The sequence below is a fragment of the Lonchura striata genome, chromosome 28 (assembly GCF_046129695.1).
Source record: "Lonchura striata isolate bLonStr1 chromosome 28, bLonStr1.mat, whole genome shotgun sequence".
Taxonomy (NCBI): domain Eukaryota; kingdom Metazoa; phylum Chordata; class Aves; order Passeriformes; family Estrildidae; genus Lonchura; species Lonchura striata.
Window position 1 is genome coordinate 4,389,966 of NC_134630.1, and position 19,803 is coordinate 4,409,768.

Sequence of the window (19,803 nt, forward strand, 5' to 3'; positions counted from 1 at the left end):
CCAGGGTCTGGCACGGATCCGCTGGGACCCCGGTACCGACAGCTCCGTAAGAGCTGACCGGGGGCCGGTACGAACCCGCCGGGACCCCGGTACCGGCCCCTCCGCAAGAGCTGACCAGGGTCCGGGACGGACTCGCCGAGAGCCCGGTACGGACCCGCAGGGACCTCGGTACCGACCCCGCTCTGCGAGCGCTGACGGGGGTCCCAGCACGGAGCCCTCCGAGACCCGGACCCTGCTCCGCCAGCGCTGGCGGGGTTCCCGGTGCGGGCCCCGCCCCGCTCGGCGGGCGCTGACCGGGGGTTTCCCGGTGGAGCCCCATGGAGGTGCCCCGGTGCCGTGACAGGACAGAGCGGGCAGATGGTGCAACCGGCTCTTCCCGTCGGCAGTTCCCGAGCCTTGCGCGTGGGCCGAACCGACAGCGACCGGGAGGAAGGAGCCCGAGCCGGGGCGGTCTGGGGGCTGAGGGAAGCGGGAACAGAGGTGTGACCGCGGCCGGGTCACCGGGACCGGCGGGACCCTCGGGACAGCTGCTCAGTCGTGGTGTCATGATGATGCCACCGGTGCTCCAAAGCACAAGAGGCACACAACCTCCAGTACCTGAGGAGTTTGTCTGGTTTATGTCTCTTCAAACGTCCTTAAGTTACTTCTTGATATTCAATTAGTTGAATGGGACCAACTGGGGCAAAGAGCTTGACCCCCAAGGCTTCATTTGACACCATGGGAATGGCTCACAGGGCTTCAAAGGGCCCAAAGCTCTGTGCCACCACGGGGCTGGGAGCAGGGGAGACTGAGCACAACAGGGAATACACCAGTGTTCCAGGAAAGCATCACCTGCTGTTCAGACACAGACAGGACTGAATTAAAGGTTCTTTTATTTGGCTCTGCCAACAATGCAACCAAAAACTTGACCCAGCTGTAACAGGCACTAAACAGTGGTAGGGCAGCTGAGCAGAGCTGAGGACACATCCCAGTGCCTTCGTGGAGTTGTGTTTTGCACTCCAGGGAAAGCACTTACCATAAAACCTTTCAACATTGTCAGACACTTTAAATAACTTCTTAAAACAGCCACAACTTCTTCAATCTACGAATCTTTCCCTAAGGGAAATGACCTGAACCTTGTCAGAAGCCTTGGAGGTTGGGATTGGCAGCGTCATCGCTCTCCTCATGTCGCTCATCTTTCCCTGCAGGTCTGTGTCCCAGCCTGAGCTGTGTGGGTGTCAGCCTCAAAATGTGGGTGCAGCTGGTGCTCCTGGCCAGGCTCTGGCACCCCCAAGCCCTCTCTGAATCAGCAGTGGTGTTTTCTTAACAGCACCGACCGTGTGGTAAAACATTAACTCGTTTGGCAAATGTGAAACTGAAGACTCTCATTAACTCATTGAATTATCAATTCCAGTAACAGAAACAACAAAGGAACTTCCCTGAAAGCCAAGGCACTGCAGATCTGTAGGTATTTTCAGTGCCAACATGAAGCCCAGCAGAAGGATTTTTGTTCTCAACCTACACCAAATATTGCAGTAGGATTGTGTTTCAGAGCACTCTTGGAGTGGTTGAAGGGGCAAAGCCGAAGGGACACCCTTATTCCTTGGTATTCCTTACGGCTCCTCTGACTTCCTGGGTAATAACTTTCAAGATCTTGCTAATTCTGCCTTTTGACAGTGCCTTCCTGCTGTACCACACTTTGTCCCAGATGGAGTACAGTGACTTGGGAGACAGGTAAAGAGGGTGGTGGTCGTCCAGCATGCCTGGTGGCCTCTTCCTGGCATACTCCTTGTAACTGGCGACCGGGCATCTCTCTGGATCCTCAGGCTTGGCAAAGAGCCGTGGGCTTAGCTTCCCTTCGTTTCCCCTGGGACTCAGATGATCCTTCCACTCCAAGTACTCCACCTCTCCTTTGGTCTTCCTCAGCACCACCTGTCCCCAGTACAGCTGGTAGGCCTGGGAGTGGGTGTTTGCCCCAAACCCCCTAATGAGGTTGGTGAACATGAGATGCAGCAAGCCTTGAGGATCTGTCTTGCTTAAAATTCTCTTCTTAAGAAGGTTTTCCACATCTTCATCTGTCAGGTTCTCCACAACATTCCACCTTTCCTCCTTCTTTTGAAGCAGGTAATACTGCTTTAATTTATAGGCTTCCTGAGAGACCCTGAACTCTGGAGCTCTCACGATGTCGTACTGGTAGTTGTGGTTCTGGAGGTAGCGGTTGATGTTGTACCGGAACAAGCTTAAGGAACTGGCAGAAAAATCCATGCCACTGTTTTTCTTGGCAGAACTGAAGAATGAGACCAGGTAGTGGTCGAGGTCTGCAGGAGGCAGCGTGTGGATCTCGCACATCTCGGAGGGGTGGTGCAACTTCAGCCACTCTCTAAACACTTCTATGTTTCCAGTGGTACATCTTTTCTTTTTCTCCTGCTTCTTCAGCCTATCTAAAAGACAAGACACAGCTTTGTAGACAGAAAGAATCCACAAAGATCAGTAAAACACAATAGATACAGAATAGTGTCCACCTGCCTTCTGGAAGCCATTCAGAGAGGACAGGACTCTCCCAAACCCCTTCCCCTAGAACTTTGGGTCATATTTGTGTTCTCTACAAGACAGCAGTGCCCAGATCTCCAGGGAAAGTTTGGCTCCTTTGTGTTCCCTCTCCCTTGGCAGCTGGCCCTGCTCACTGCCATACAGGGAATTTTCCCTTTCACTGTGAAGTAACAGAATGAACCAAAAGTTGGAGTGGATGGTGAGGGAGAACAAACAGGTGAGTAAAAGTGTACTATGATTTTGTTTAAAGGATTGCCAGGATTCCAGTTGGGCTCTCTCTCAAGTTGCCATGGCAATACCACATCTACCTAGTTCAATGTAGCATGAGAAATTAATTCTTTGGATTGCTGGAAAGCTCCATCTGCTCGCCTGTGACTCGTCCAGGGCTGAGGATGGGGTGATAGAAAAGGGCTTCTGAGCCAACACCTAGAGATTCCCCCTTTTGCACCAGGTTCTTTTTTACAGGCTTAGCTGTCATCCTGAAAGACTGATGGCTGTCCCACTGTTTTGGGGTTTTGGCCTGTTTTGTACTGACTGCTCCAGGTGCAGAGAGGAACAGCTCATGAATCAATAATGCTGAGGCCTCCTCTGAGCCATGAGCCAGTTACCTTGGCAGAAACAGCTACTACAGAACACTCCCAGAAGAATTCCCAGTCCCTTCACATGACACATGACGTCAGTTAAGAAAATAGTAAAATACTGCTCCCAAACCCCAACTGTGGCATTTTGTGTGGTTATGGCTCCACAATGAACAACGCCTAAGCCTTTTCAGGACCAGCATTGGTGCTGCAAGCACATCCCAAATGCTGCCTCCTTTGTAAGGACATGCCCAGGCCCCTGTGCTGCAGGACAGCACATACAGAAACCTTCATTCTTGAGAGGACTAAAGCAATTGGTGGAGTCCTGCATTTCCTACACAGGACTGACACTCTGCTGCCACTGCCAGCACTGGGAGGTTTTGCCACTGGCCTTGGTGCAGCCAGAGCTTTGGCCACAATTTCTCTGTGTTACTTCCTCTTGTTTCTTTCTCTTGAGCCCTGAGTTCCCTGCTCTAGCTCCAGTTTTTCACAGGGACTCTCTCAAGTACAGCCAACATCCTATGTGTGGGTGCTGGGTAAAACGGAAGACCAAAGTATTCAAACTGGGATGTTGGGTCTGGGGCACAGCCAAGAACACCTATGGGTACCCCAGAGAAGGGCATTCCCTACAGAAGTACCAATTCTTTTAGGCAGGGAGCTTTGTAGTCCCTTTGAGCAGAAACAGGAGTGCCCCAAATCCAAGATATTTACTTAAATTCTGCAGTACAGATCTTGGCAGTGATGTGAACTCACCCTCCTTGGATATTTTAGGAAAGAGATTAATGGAACACCCCCACACCCCTGCAGGCACAGAACTCCACACTGTCTTACCTCCACTTGAGACTGCAGGTGGATGGCTCTCTGGACTCCACAAGGCTGAAGAACAAGGTGTCTGCCCAGATTCTGATGTCTCACTGTTCCCACCCACATTCTCATCACTGTTCTCACTGGAGCCCAGTGTGCCATGCCCTGGAGGGCTCAGCTGGAGTTGCTGAACAGCAGCAGTGGCTTGGAGCTCAAAGAATGTCACTGAGGGCTGTGATTCAAGCTGGGCCTTGGGTTCAGTGCTGGGGATAGGAAGGGGTTTCAAACATACCCTTGGTGCTGTTGACCCTGGGGGGCTCCTTGCTCTGGAAGTTTCAGCTGTGGGCCCTGCAGCAGTGGAAGAAGCCAGCCTCAGGATGTTCCTGCTCAGGTCCTCTGAGTCGCTGACAGGAGTCTGCAGAATGTAGGTACAGGCTATGGGTGGCTTTGCCGTGGGGGCAAAGGCAGTTTTTTGGGAGGCTGTTGGATGGTGCAATGCCATCTTCTGGCTGTTCTGCATCTGCAACTCCTCAACAGATGGCTCCGACTTATCCGGGCTGATTCTGTCTCCTTGGTTGTCTTCATCTGCCTCACACTGCTTTTCATCAAGGACAATGATCCCTGTATCTTTGTCACTTTTGGACTTCACATCCTGTTTGCCAGTCTGGACTCTACTACCAGACATGGAGAAGTGATGCTGTGCTGCAGAGAATGATGTTTTGGGTTTCCTGGTATTTTGATTCCCCTTGGGCTCATTATTCATTGTGTAGGCACTGTCAGCCTTCTGCTCAGTGACCTCTTGGGATCTGCCACATGGCTCTGTGCTCTCAGAATCTCTTCGATCCGTCTCAAAAAGTGATGGGGTCAGCTTGAGCCTCTTTTCCTCAAAGCCGGATTCCCTTGCCAAAGACTCAGGAGGCAGGAGCCTCTTTCTCATTTCTACAGCCTCAGTCACTTCTTCACCTCTGTTGTGTGACTTCCCACAGTGCCAGTGATAGGCATGTCCAGTTCTGCACATCCACAGCACAACGTTGTCATTGTTCATGTGATCTGTGTCCTGCATAAATTCCAGGGTTGGGATCTGGTTGCATATGGTCCCATGAGTGTGTGCCCAGATCACAAGGTTGGAGAGATCTTCTTGAAGGGAACTGGTACTGCTGCCCCTTCTGTCACCGCTGCTCTCGCTCTGTAAAGGAGTTGGAGAGAACTTGAGTGAGAGAGGATGTGCAGACAAGAGCAGTCCTGGGGCTGCTTCTGTCCCTCCCCAACAGTGCAATAATTGTAGACCAGCAATCTCATCTCAGGACTCCTTTTAAAAATCAATTTATTCTTTCTTTCTTGTCTGTGCTATCATTTATTACATAACAGAACACTCACCATGCTGCTGCTTTCTGTCTCACTGAGCCTTCTCTCAGGTGGGGATCAGTAAGTGATGCTTTGAATGGCCTTTCTCTCTCAGAACCTGAAAGGATCATCACAGGTGTGTGCTATATACATGACTAAGTGTGTATATATACATATAAACAAAGCCCTGACCAGAAGATGCAACTGTATTTCTCCATGCTCAGCTCACTGCAGGCCTGTGCCCTCCCTGGGCTGAGCTCCTACTGCACTGTCAGGAGCTGTACACACAAAACCTGACTGGGGTAAATATTTGCAGGATCAGCCTCTGCAACACCAACGAAACGGAAACTAAATATAAACACTTAAAATAGAATTTTACAAACTGAACTCTGCAATCCATTCCTTCAGCACTCTGGGGTTGGCAAGCTCTGTGTCTCCAAGTGCTGAACTGCAGGGAGAGAAAAAGGAATAGTGAGGCTGGTTCTCTGACTTTGCAAACAGTAACAAGAAGCAGTTTCCCAACTGAAGGACTTGCACGTGCAACTCGTATTTATATTAGAGACTAAATCTGAAACTCTCCCTTCTGTTTGTAAGGCTCCATGCAGCAGCCTGGAAGTCATCCCTGTTTCTGTGTCACAGGGAACACGAAGCATGCCCTCAGCACCACGGCAGCCCAGGAGCCATCACTGCCACTGCACACTGGCATCTCAGTCCATGATTAATTAAAGCTTTGCAATCAGTGATGGTAAAAGAGGCAAGGCTGAAAATGCTAGACACAGGAACCTTGCGTAAAGTGGTTCTTTTGAGCAGCTCTGGCCTACACAGAACACAGCTCTTGGGGAGAACAGGCCCTGGCTGGTGGTCTGTGAGCACACCTGAGCACAGATGAACACATCTGAGCACCCCTGAGCAGGCACAGGAGCTCCAGCCCTGGGGCTCCTGCTCTCCCAGAGAGCTGGGCAACACAGGAGAAGCCCATCCCAGCTGACAGCTGTAGGGCTGCTCTGCAATCCACGAACACGGTGCTTGTCCACAGGGATTTATCTCAGGATCTGGTAGTCAGAGGGTGAGGATGAAGGCTGGCTGAGGTGCCAATTGAGGGTGCTGGCTGAAGGTGAAGCCAGCAGCACAGGGGCAGGAATGGCTGTGAGTGCTGGCCCCGTGGCAGTGCTGTGCCCAGTGCCCTCAGTGCCCAATGCCCTGGGTGTCCAGTGCTTTTGGTGCCCATCCAGCTCCAGCCCAACACACTGGCTCTCCTGTCCAAAGAGAACAAGTCACGCCTCTCGCAGGTGCCAGCTGATCAGGAGGCACGGGAACTGCTCCCTTTGGGGTGAGCCTGCAGCACAGCACACAGCTCCTTTCTGCACTTAGGTTCCATCAATCCATATGTTCCTTCCTAATGATAGCACAGATAATTTTAGCTCAAATACTTGGCTGTTGCGCGTGCCAGCACGTGCAATGTGCAAAGGCGGGATTTACTGAGAGTTTTTAATTGAAATCTGCTGCTGCTGCTTTAACAAAAAATCAGACAATAAAAGCCTTTTTGGAAGCAGCAAATGCAATCTGAGCTCCTGATGTTAATCAAGGCCTTGTATGGGATCTGCTGTTCCTGTGAGCTCACTCCTGCTGAACCCCAGCAAACAGGGCAGGGAGTCATCTCCAGTGGCCATTTCAGCTGCCCTGACTCCTCACAGGCTCTGCCCAAGCTCTCCCCAGAGGTGTTTGACCTGTTCCCACCTCCCAAGCCAGGGAGTTCACAGCCTGCTCCCACTGAGCCCCTAGAAGCTGAACTTGGGGAAAAACAATTTTCCCTCCTGAAGTAAAAGAGAGTTTTATCTTCAAGTTCAGCCTGTGCAATTCCCCAAAAGGGCTGAGCCATTAAGACAGACTCAAAGGAACTTCCATGCCAACAATCTGGTGCCTTCAGTCAGTGTGGGAAAAGGTAACAGGAACGGAAGCTCTGCATGGTCATAGGGCCACAAAATTCCTGACTTGGCAGATGAACATCTTGATCCCTATCACAGGCCTCTGCAAATGGAATGCTTTTATCTTTCCTTATCTCCAGGCACATGTCTTCCTCTTCCTGATCTCTTTGAAAGAAAAGCCTTTTTTTTCTCCTGCTTTTTAGTTCCCAGCACTGGCTTTGGTGCTCAGCTACAGACCCCTTAGGCTGCTGTGGCCCTCAGACTTCCAGCAGCTGAGACTCCCTCAAACGAATGGCAAGTGGAATCAGTCTGGATTCTCAGTCACAGCTGAGTGAGAAAAATGACCACTGTCCTTCCCCCAGAGGCTGAATTGGCATATGTGTCTTCCCTTGGAATAATAAAAATCCATCTTGATCATTGCCACAGTTTTTACCTGCTTTCAGCAACCCTGGGACCCCTGTGGGGAAGGGTCTGGCATTAAGAGTTTGGGGCTGAGGTTTATTTTGGAGCCTTGTGCCTGGTTCAGTGTCTGTGTGGCTGGGAGTGATGTTGTGGGTTAATCCTCTTTCCAGGAGAGGCTCCCATCTGATAATGGACACTGTGTACAGGATCCACACCTTTCTGCAGGAAAACAGGACATTCCAGTAAAGGATTTTGGTTTTTTTTTAACCCATAGGGAATTCCATCTACTGCTAAAACCTACAGTTAGGTGAATTCAGGCTCCCTCATGGAAAAAAAAAAAAAAATTGGTTTTGCTGTTTGGTTGGTTGGTTCGTTTTTACTTTCTTTTTTTTTTGTTTTTGATTTTTGGGGTTTTTTTTTAATCTACAAGGTTTGGCTTTCTCAGGCCCAGCTCTGCACAGTTTTCCAGACCTCAGTGCTGCGGGTGCTCATTTTACCTCTGTATTCCAGAAAATGTGGCCAGGTAATTTCACAAGAGTCTCCAGCACTTCAGGGGAGCCTGAACTTTGGGCTGACTGAAACACGGAAATGCTTTTTTCAGTTTTAAGACTTTATGTGTGTCCTTTGAGTCCTTGGTAGGGGGAGAAGCAAACTCAGCACTTTCTGAGATTTATCCTCCTGTAAAGTCTGTCAGACACAGCGTCACCACTGGGATCTTCCTCTCTCCCCCTCCCAGGTGTGCTCAAGGCCTGAACCCGTGAACCAGACACAGCCTTGTGCAAACAGGAACACTACATAAAGACACTCATTTGGAGGCACTAAAAGCCCTTTGCCCCCTCTGTCCTTGTCCCATTGCCCTGTGACAGCCCTGGCTGGTGCCTCTCACGGGCTCCAACGCCTGTTTTGCAGATTAGAACCCGGGAAACGCACAGAGCCAGAGGACTGGAGAGCTCTGACTTCCCTGCTCCAGATAAGACAGTGCAGGAAACTGCAACAATCCTGGTAGGAAAACAACAGGATACAGAACAGCAGTGCTTAAACTTGACTCCTGCCCCCTTCCCCACTCCCTTGGGAAACCTTCCCTGGAGGTGAGGAGACGTGGGACAGTCCCCAAACACACGTGTGGGGCATTGCCAGAGTGTGGAGGCACTGCTGGGGCTGTGTCAGGGAAGGAAGGGCTGAAGCTGCACTCAAACACATCTGGCTGCAGGACAGGAGCTGAGTGGAGCAGCTGCAGCTCATGGCTGCCAGAAATCATGGAGCTTGTCCCACCCTCCTTAGCAGGAGCCTGGGGGATGGATCCATCATTTCCTAGCACATCGGTTTTCCTTTTCTCTGCGTTGTTTCCCTCCTCATCTGCCCTGCACAAGAATCTTCTGAACCTCTTCAGCTCTCTTCCCACTTCTCCACATCCTTCCACCAGCCCCTCCTGCCCTGTTTGCAGAAATACAATTCCCAGGATACATCCTGTACTTGTTACAGGGCACCATGCCTCCATTTTGAGAGATGCTCCCAGAAAATCCCACCCGGAGTGTCTGTGGGGGGCAGGATCTGACTGCAGGCACCAGCTCCAAGCTGGAGACAGACCCTGCTGGCAAACCCTGGCCTCCAGCACCACATTCCTTAAACAAGACCTTTTTTGTTCAAAGACTCGGACACCACTTTTTCCCTGAGTTCTAATTATCTCTGCTCCTGAGGGGCTGCGTTCCGGAGCCACTGGCCTGGGATGCAACTGTGAGCACTAAATCAAGGCCTCTGAAAAATACTAATAAAAGCCACAGGCAGCTGGCACGACACTGCATGGGCCACCAACAGGGATCAGCCACCAAACCAGCCTGACTCAAGGAAAAAATTCATTGGAAACCATGAACTTCTATTAATAGGAGCTCATGTTGTATTTCCCAGGAGGAAGCTGGAAAGCTGCAATCAGCGATGGCCAAATCTGTGACCTGGGCAGGAAATGCTGCAGCATCACTCACACAGTGTCAAGGTGGAGTCTGGGGGCACCCCACACCTGTGCCAGTGCCCTGGGCACAGCTGGCAGGACTGGCCCCTCGATTCCAAGTGCAAACTGTGGCAGATAAGCACCCAGACGTTACCAGCACAGCCCAGCCATGGGGACTGACATGTCCCCCACCGCTGTTCGTGTGACAGAGTCCCCTCACCCTGACCACGGGCTGCTGCTGGTGGCCCGTGCAGGAGCATCGCTGCTTCACCCGCTGCTCTCGGTTTGTCACCGAGTGGGCACCGGGTGGCTCCTGCACGAGCACCTTCGGTCCTCCCGGTACTGCCGCGTTTGAGCGCGAATCACCCGGGAACGACGTGGAGCGGGAGTCCTTTTGTTCCTGCTCCCCGCGGCCGGGGCCGCCCGGTACCGGCAGGGGGAGCGCGGCTCCGGTAGCGGCGGAGCGCGCTCGGCGCCGGTAGCGGCAGGGGGCGCTCGGCCCCCGGTGCTCGGTTCCTGCCGGGACCCGCGGCACCGCGCAGAGCCCGCACCGGTGCGGCGGGGCCGGGAGACGCGAGTCCCCGGGCCGGGCTCGGTCGGTGCTGCTCCACCGGTACCAAACAGCCAAAGCGAGCGGCTGGGGCTGGCGAGGGGAGGGCGCAAATCCTGCTTAATTTGTCAGGAAGTTTATTGCGTTTTTTACATTTCTGAGCAGCCTTTTAAAGTTTAACTAAAATCATCGTATGACACGAGGTGTTTCGTCAACTATCTGCTAAACTGAACCGAACCAATCCAAGCCAATCCAAACCTACACACCACTGCTGGGAACAGGACACAGCACCCAGAGTTTTACCCCAGATTTTGGGGCCTGGCACTTGCCCCTCCATGAGCTGAGCCAGACCCTCTCCCCTGCTGTCCCACCTGCCCACTGACCAGAGCTCACGTGTTCCCCCAGCACGTCCTAGCTGGAGTGTGGCAGCAATTCGTTATTAAATAAATTATTGTGACTTGTAATTAGACATAATTGTTCACAATGGGACATGGTAACCTACTTCTTTTGCAATACAAATCATCTTTAGTGACTGACACCTCAGCTCCATCCTAGCCCTGTCTAAAGCCTCTGAAATTGAGGTGACTCAGCCTGGGGTGCAGGACTCTCTGTCACCAGCACCAGGCAAATGCTCACGTTTACTTCTGCACCCCAAGTGTTTACAGAGGTTTGCTGGGACGTGATGGGAAATGGCTCCTGGAGGCAGGAAAAAACACTGCTGGTACCAGTGTTGATAACAAAGTACCTTGCAGGGAAGGGGAAGTTCCCCGGCTGTGGGATGGCTTATTCCAGTCCCTGCTGGATCTCTGGCATGGGGAGCACAAAAGGAGCCCCTAGTTCAACATCCCCCTGATGCTGGATTTTGGTCACAGGCCAATGCATTAGTTTATGATCCTTGGTGATGCCATCTGTGAGACTTAGAGGCTCCCATCTTTGGAGCCTTGGCTCCTGCTCGATTTTCTACTCTGTCCTTGCTTTGACATGCCCCTGTCTCCTTTACCTGCTCCAAGATCAGGCAGGCAGCCTCCCAAGGACAGGATCTCATCCAGGGCACAGGGCAGCCTAGGAGAGAGGGGAGACAGGTGTTTGTTAGAAAAGGGAATTCAGAGCAACCTGCCAATCCCTGGGATGGGATGGAAGCCACGAACAAAGCTCTGCCCTGAGAGCTGAGAGCCCTCAACTTTGTTGGGCTCTGAGTGGCCACCTGGGGCAGCAGCCAGGACTGGCAGGACCTGGAAAGTGTCTCCCTATTGGGGGTCCCCCACTCCTCGAGAGGAGAGCTGAGCCTTAGGAATGAAAACCCCACAGCTGGATGATCCTTTGGACAAGAAACACACACTTGGCCTCGGATCCAGGAGAGCTGCAGCCCTAACACCCTGCCCAGAGCGTGAGGAGGAGCAAAGCAATCAACTCCACTCCACAGATTCCAGAGAAACCAGAGCCAATGAGTGGTTTGGATCTGGAGTTCTCAGCTGAAAGTGTTCCTGAAGGAAGGATTCTGAGAACTGACTTCCACCTGCTGCAGAAGGAACTTGTCATCTTGCACTATGGAACAAAGTATTTTCTCAATAAATAAAGTATTATCGTGTACTTTTGAGCCCTGAGCTTCAAGTAAGAAAATGTAACTGAACTGCCCCTCTGGACGGAACTTAGCTCCACAGGGAGAGTGAGTGAGCTCATGGAAATGCTCCTGTGATTTGAGGTGCAGGCAGTACCTGCACAGGAGTGATACATCCCAAACTTCCAGACCTGCTGCCAGGCAGTGGGAGTCTCTTTTGGGCCATGGTGATGCTGCTTTTACCCAAAACCAGGAATTCAGTGCTGTGGTGCAGAGCAGGGCACACAGAACTGATGGTTCTGCCCCCGAGGAACCCCTTTGCCTGTGTTTTGGGGATGCTGGGGCCCCATGAGATACCCCTTGCACGGGCCCCTGTCATTGCCTGCCATACTCACTGCCCTGGTATCAGAGAGCTCACCAATTAAATATTAAAACTTCTAAAGGATATTGAGTTTCTTTTGTTCCTTTGGCATCACCAGTGTTCTCAGCTCTCCCTGACTTCACATGCTGCATGTTCCTGCATTCATGTTCTTTTAATGCTTCATTTCATACTCCAGAGGGCTTCCTTCACCTCCTGTCTGTCACAGGGAGCATCTGCTGTACAATCCAGACCAGGAGACAGCATTTAGTGAGCAGGTTGCTCACCCAGATCCCAGACTACAATCAAACCACCAATTCCATGGTTCTGCACATAGGCCAATGTGTGTCTTCATACACTTGCACCCAGTTTGATCCAGAGTGCTTTGGCTTGGAGTCTGGAATTAGAATGTGAGACTCCTGAACACTTTCACCATCTGAAGCATGAGCAAACCTTCACATCATGAAAGCAAAAGCCCCTTAACCATAGAACAAGGTTTCCCTGAGGTGTTCTCCTGCACAACATCCTTCAGGAACATATGGGCTGGCCACCACGAGATGCCCACAGCATAACCACAGCACTGACAAACCAGTTGAGCCTCAGCAGCTGCCTCTGGGAAGGTTTCATTCATCCCCAGCACTGCCTTTTAAACTTAAGTGCCACTGGAACAAACCCATCTTTGATCCAAGTAGGAAATAATTTGAAGCTTTGTGTTTAATAGAGATGCAGCCCTGGGGAAATGATGTCGATCTTGGCGGGGATGACAATGGGGCTCATGGGCAGGCACAGAGCATGGCTGTCCTCATCCTCTCTGGACACAAAGCATGGCTGTCCCCATCCTCTCTGAGCTGGCTGTGTTTGGACATCTTTGTTCTTGACTCAGTGTGGAAACAAGCTGCACAGCTGAGGCTCCTGAGCTGCCATGGGTGGCACCAAAATACAGGATTTGTTGGAGGGGGGGGGAGCAGGATTTGGGCAATCCCTCCTGTCCTCTTGTTCCTTCTGCCTTTGGAGTCTCTCGTGTCCCCCTCAGCTCCAGGGGAACCACAGCACAGATTAGGGACTGCAGGCACAAACATGGAGGAACACATGGGCAGTACTGGGCTGTACACACCTGTGTGATCCATGTGCCTGAGGTGGGGGCACACACACCTGTGTGATTTGTGTGCTCTTGGGACACACACACAACCCTCCCTTTATACTGTGGACATCTCTTCAAATGTTGCAGCAATTTCTACCTGTACAATCCTGTGTTCAGAGCAGGGAGCAAGCAGCAGGCAGGCTCCACACCAGAGGGAGCATCCCTAGATCCTCTGCAGGTGCCTCTCTGTTAGGGCCCTTTTTCATTTAAATGACCTGTGCTCAGACTGTGACATTCTCCTGTCTGGAATCATCTGGCCTCTGTGCCATATCCATTTGAATGGCAGATGCAACAGGAGACACCTGCGGACAGAGGGGCAGAGCTAAGGTTTCAGGAACAATCACGGAGCCTGGCAGGTGAGCGACGGAGACGCTGCAGCAATAATGCATGAGCTGCACCTGCCTCCCCTCAGCCCTGCTTGTCTGGGAGCTGCTGCTCCACTTCCCTCTGAGCTCCACCTGCACTGCTGGGAGAACCAGTACAGCACAGTGGCTCAGACTGGGAACACCAGTTATAGTGTGCTGGGAGACAAGCAGATCTGGGGGGCTGAGTACTCTCCAAGTCCTGCAGAGCCTCCCAGGTTCCAGCTCTGGAAATTGTTGCTGAGCCAGTGAGCCCCTTCGAGAGGCTGATCAGGAAATTGGCATTATCCTTAAAATTATCACAAAAACAAATCATTGTAAGGAAGGGAAGGAGCTTCTCAGGCCATTGCTGGGCACAGGGAAGCAACAGAATGGCACTCAGCTCTCCCTGCAAACAAACCCCTGACTAAAGCAAGAAGGAAATGCAGAGCTGGAGCTATGGACAGACGAGCAATGGCGTTTACTTCCCTGCCCTGGGATAGCAGGAGATGTGCTTGGAAGAAGGGTTGTTTGTATAAATAAATGTTCATTCTTGGCAGTGGAATGCAAACTATGCTGAGGGGCTGGAACCAGGCACTCGGAAAAGCTGAGGCCAGAGCAAGGGAGAGACGGAGTGAGGCTGCAGGGAGGAAATTCACATTCATTTTTAGCAACTTGGAGAGGCTCTCAAGCCTCTTTGACATTTTTAATTATGCTGATGCAGAGCCTATTTCAAGGACAAAAAAAAGTCAGGATTCCAGGTTAAACAATTAGGAAACTTCACACCAGACAGTGAGGAGCAGCGCTGCCTGGGGGTCTGGAGACTCTCTGAAACACGGGATCATCTTTCAGCCTTTCTAGACAGACGGAATTTGAATGTCTTGCAGAATCCTCGCCCAGGTCAGGAACTCAGAGCATGGCCCTGTAAACCTCTCCTGATGGTATTTTCTGAGAGCACACAGGAGGCAGGAAAGATGACCCTGAGCCACTGCTCTCTTCGCCCAGGCTTTCCTGCAAGGTTTCTGGAAGGGCAGAAAAGCATCCTGCAATGTGGCATCAACTGTGTCAGAATCTGTAACTTTACAGTGGAAAACACTGCAATTTCTGGTGGAGAGTGAGCTCAGCTCGATGGTGTCACATCACCAAGTCAGGGCCTGTCTGCTTTCCATGCTCAGAAAGTGACCTTTTGTCAGCAGCCTTTGTGACCTCAGGGTCTCACTTTCTTTGTGTATCCGTGAAAAAGAGCTTTACCTGCTTGCTCACTCACTGTCTTTCTGAAAAGTGTGTTAAGGACCTGTCCCTGCATTTCAGTTTGGGCGTCAGGGGCCACGGCTGTGGCACTGAAGGGCAGGAGTTGACTGTGCTGAGCAGAGATGTCAGTCCCCAGCTCTGGAGCTGGCACCAGGCTGGGGACAGTGGAATGGAATCGGAACCTGCCTTCTCTTTGAGATAATGGAAAGTCACAGGGAGGTATCCAGCTTTGGGCATGAATAAATCATTACAGGTATGAATTATTCAGGGCTCAGCCCTCCACATGTGCTCCATTCAGACTCCAGGGCAGCATCCCTACTGTGTGGGGGGTTTCTTCCCCAGTATTCCAGGTCTATGGCAGGCTGATGAGTCCAAGGTTTCCAATAAGATTAAAAGAATAATTGAAAATCCAGTAGTAAAAAGCTGCTGAAAATGCTGGGACACCTCAAGCTGGCCAGGCAATGTCTGAGCTCCAAGAGCTGTGCACAAGTTATCACAGAATGGGATGGGAATAAGAAGTGGCCCAGGAAATCAGGAGCACAGTTTGGATAGAAGAACTGGAATGATGGGCACAGAATCAATACAGGAACCAACCCAGCCTTCTGACAGCTTGTGTCTAACACAAACAGAGCTTTCATCTGGATTTCTCAAATGACAATAAGCAACCTTGATAGCACTTAAGGGATAAATCAAAATTTCTGGCTTTGATCTGTGCTGTGAGATCAGTGGCTTTGTCTTGTGGTGCTTTTTTAAAATCTTGTTTATTATGAGCTGAAATGGGCTGAATGAAGAGAAAATCTGGTTTGCAGTAACTGGAAGGATGGCACTGTTAGAGCTGGTTAGAGTGATCACTGTTAGAGTGATGGATTTAGTGTGAGTCCAAATCATGGACCCTGGGGCCCAGGAGAGCAGGCGCAGCCATGAGCCCCAGGTGCTGCCAGGTGACTTCTGGGGAAGAGCAGCAGCTCTGGGATGAGTTGCAGGGGGGTTTAATCAGGCCATAGATTAATCAAGAGATTCATCAAACCATAGCCTAATCTTCAGCACTCCAACCCCAACTAGGAGGGAAAAAACTGCTGTGTTGAACAGGCAGGAAATGGCTGCTTCGTCCTGCACAGGAAATGAGTCACCCCAGAGCATCGGGAGGAGCCGTGGGGACAGGGAAGTGCTGAAATAACATGGAGAAATACAGAGAAGTCTCTTGTGTCGTGGATTAAAAAGAAGGAAAGATGTAAAATGCAAGCTCTTGTGATTCTACTTCAAGTTTGAAGTTCATGTAGGTGCTTGCAGCATGAAATACCCACAGCTGTAGAAGGGGGACTCAGGGTGTGCAAGGGCAACACAAACAATGCCCAGGTGCAGTTCTCCTGCATTGCAGAGCATTTCTCACTTGCTCAGCCAGGAGGGCCTCACGCTGCTGTGGTGGCAGAGCTGTCACAGACAGGGAGCCCATATACAGGTTAGGAATCACAGAATCACAGTTATTCCCCCTTGTCCAGACCCTTGTAAAAAAATCAGTCTCCAAGGACACATCTTTTTATTACTGACAGCACATTAAGCTCAATTCCAAACCCATTTATTTATCAACTACCAGTCAGAACACTCTTTGATAGTACTCCATGCTGCCAAACTCTCATGGATCAATGGAATAAACACTCCCCTCATTCATGCTGCGTCCTGATTGGAAAGCCACGTGTGTGCAGGTATGAGCTGCACGTCTCCCAGATGCTGAATTAACACAGCTCTCCCACCCCTCCTCCTCCAAACACCCCAGCTGCAGAGGCACTTGGGGTCCCTCTCCTGGTCCCTTCTCTCAGGCAGGAGGAGGGGAGCTGTGGGTCAGAGCCAGACGTGTCTGCTGGGCTGACAAACCCTGCAGGGATTGTGCTCCCTCCGCCCGCCCTGCACTAACCATTCCCAGAGCGGTGATGTGGCATCATGAACGATGCACTGAAGAATGTTCTGGCACCATGAGATGCTGCTGAAGCTGCCAATAGGCTTTGAAATAAAACCGCCGTGTTCACTGAGAGGGGTTGGAAATAAAGAAAAGCCACAGAGAGAAGCAGAAGGATTGGAGACACTCCCTGGTTTCTTTGGGATTCAGTGGTAGCACAGTTACCTGTGAGACTTCTCTGCTTTAGGGCCTTGCTGGGAATAATCACAGAATCACACAGAATCACAGAATAATGAGGTTGGAAGAGACCTCTAAGATCATCAAGTCCAACCTATGCCCTAACACTACAACTAGACTATAGCACCAAGTGCCAAGTCAAGTCTTTTTTTAAACATTTCCAGAGATGGTGATTCCACCACCTCCCTAGGAAGACAATTCCAGTATTTTATTATTCTTTCAGTGAAAAATTTTTTCCTAATATCCAACCTAAACCTTCCCTGACGTAGCTTGAGACCGTGTCCTCTTGTTCTGCAGTTGCTGCCCAGTGGAAGAGCAGGAGAGGAACTTCAGGAAAACAATTCACTGGCAGCAGTATCCAGCGTGCCCCAGTGTTTGGGTTCATGAACTGGGCCCCTGTTTTTGGTTTTCAAACTGCTGGCAGAAACGTTGGATGGAAGAGGAAGAAGTGGGAAGAGTTTTGCCGTTTGTGAAGGACACGGTTGTGGAGAGAAGCGTCCATGACCCCACATGGGCTGGGGAGCTGTGTAACAATGCAAAAGGAACAAGCAGGAAAGGGTCGGTTTTGTTTCAGAGTTTTTCTTCCCTGCTGGTGAATTAAATGCCAAGAGATAACACATGCAGGAAGGGCTCAAAAAGGGAATAAACTGGGTGTGCCCCAGAACCCTTCCCGGCCAGAGGAATCAGAGCCAGAACCAGGGTGGGACGTGGGACGCTGCTGTAGGATCATACAAAAGAAACTGATTCATTTTTTTCCCTTTGCCCTCCTATTTTTTTTTTTTTCTATGGTCATTTTCATCTGGGTTTGTTTTTCAAAACAAACACAAGGACACACAGGGGCTGGTGCTGCTCCCCGCTGGGTTTTCATATCAAGCTTAATCTTGTTCTTAAAAGCATTTCCCCCTTTGGCTCAGAGAAAACCACAACAGTGGTCAGTCCCATAGTACCTGAGCAGATGCTGTCTAAAAAATTATCTTCCTATTGCAGGAAAATGGCTGATAATCATAATTTCTGCAAGAACTGTGGAAAATCAGGGTGAGCTTGCACAAACCTTAAAGAGGCTTTCAAGTCAGACCAAACCTGTAGAGGAAAGGCCTTTGGAAATCAGGAATCCTGTGGTGGAATTTGCCTGTTTAGTCTGCCAAAGATACCTGAAAAGCACCTGGAATACCTGCACATAAACTCAGCAGCTACTAGAAGATCAGACCCTGGCCTGGCCTGTGATCAGTGACAAGTGTTAATGAATGTTTTCAGTCTTTGTTGGGTGTTCAAGGTACTCTTCCTTATGGTACAGAAATACCCCATTATTGAAAAAAAAAAAAAAAGGATTCTGTCTCCACAGCATCCTCTAACATAAAGGGATTAATTCCTTACTTATGGAAGAAACACCTCCATGGGAAATACACCTTAAACCAGGTACAGCTCAAGGGAGCCAGGGAGCTTGTATTGGCAGCTAAATTCCTGCTCTCTTTGATCACATCACTTTATCTCTCTGGCTCTCAGCTACAGTGGATCTATAATCTCATCATTTTCCCATTCTTTGCCTCATCGAAGTTGTAAATCTCTTATCTGAGGCAGCAGCTGAGCCTTTCATATGCAGGAGCCAGTGTTTTCAGATGAGTTTAGATGCCTTCAGCAATAGGTCAGAACACACTTTTCCACAGTTGTAAAGTACATATGGGCCAAACTGGAGGCCCAGTAACACAAAGATTTGGGAATCAGAGTTCTCACCTCCTGGAAAGATCCAGGGCCAAGGGAAGCTCCTGCATTTCAGAGTAAGGCAGGCAGGCAATGTCTGATCCTAGCCACTGAAACCCCTGAGCACTGCTCCAAATGAGAAATGAGGGCTCTGGCCAGAAAACCTGGCACAGCAACACGTTTGGGAGAAACAGATCACTTCACTTCTAAATTTTTTTCTTCCCTACTCACGTGTCAAGTTTGCACTTGAGAGACACGAGAATGCAAAATGCATGTCTGTACCTGCCAGAGTTGCCTAACACAACCTAGAAACACTGCCCAGGGATTTCATTTGCACTCTCTTTTTTAAAATAATTTTCTGAGCCCTCACATACACAGCCGTGTCATAGCCCAGGTGTTGGTGTTTCACAGGTTATCACTGGCAGAGGTACATTGGCAAAACTACCAAATATATTCCCAGAAAAGCTCTGTGTGGAAAGGCTGGCAGGGCAGAGGAGCCTGGCTGAGGACAGAACTAGAAATTAGCTAGAAACTGACCAATTAATAATCCCCGTGGGTTATGGCAAATGAGGCTCGGAGAATGGGCAACTGCCACTGGAATTCCCACGGAGCAAATACTGCTTTTAAAGAATGTTTCACCCGCTCGCCCTGGTCACCCTGCGGGAGCCACAGAAGATCTCACACAAAGCCACCACAGTCGGCTGAAATTCACCAGAGGTGGCACTTGCAAAGCCAATCTTTGAGGCTTGACAAGCCCCAAATCGCTGGAATGTACACGAATCCCTGCACAAGTGGGGTTTACAGGCAATGATCGATATTAAGAGTGAGACAAGACGATCTAATTCTGCACTGGAGTGCCCCTGATGGGCCACAGAGTTGGGCTGGGCAGCTAACTGTCACAACAGCACCCAAGTCCCAGACCGGCAGGTACCTTTAACGTCTTACCTCACGAGATCTCTCTCACTCTCTGGTAATCTTTATCCTTAAAACATTAACTGCGATCACACACACTCCTACACCTTAAAGCCTGCGCGACCCCCGGGGGGCGCCGCGGGCGGACGCCCCTCACCCGGGATGGCGGCGGCGCCCGGCTTCCCTGCCCGCCCCCAACATGGCGGCGCGGCCCGCACAGCGTGCACGCGGGGACCCCTTTGCCCGTACCCAAGATGGCGCCCAACGCCGCGCCTCCGATGCGCTGCCCCTAATCAAGATGGCGGCTCTGGGCGTCATCCCGGCCTCCTTCCCGCT

General features: G+C 50.8%; 1 protein-coding gene across 1 annotated transcript; it reads right to left on the bottom strand.

Annotated features, from left to right (window-relative positions):
• Positions 1-1,527: 1,527 nt before the first annotated feature.
• LOC110475734 (uncharacterized) lies at positions 1,528-19,720 on the bottom strand. The gene is given in 4 exon segments (XM_077788755.1): positions 1,528-2,420; positions 3,939-5,097; positions 11,078-11,139; positions 19,501-19,720. Coding segments are annotated over 3 exon segments (2,097 nt in total). The 5' UTR covers positions 11,123-11,139; positions 19,501-19,720.
• Positions 19,721-19,803: the final 83 nt, after the last annotated feature.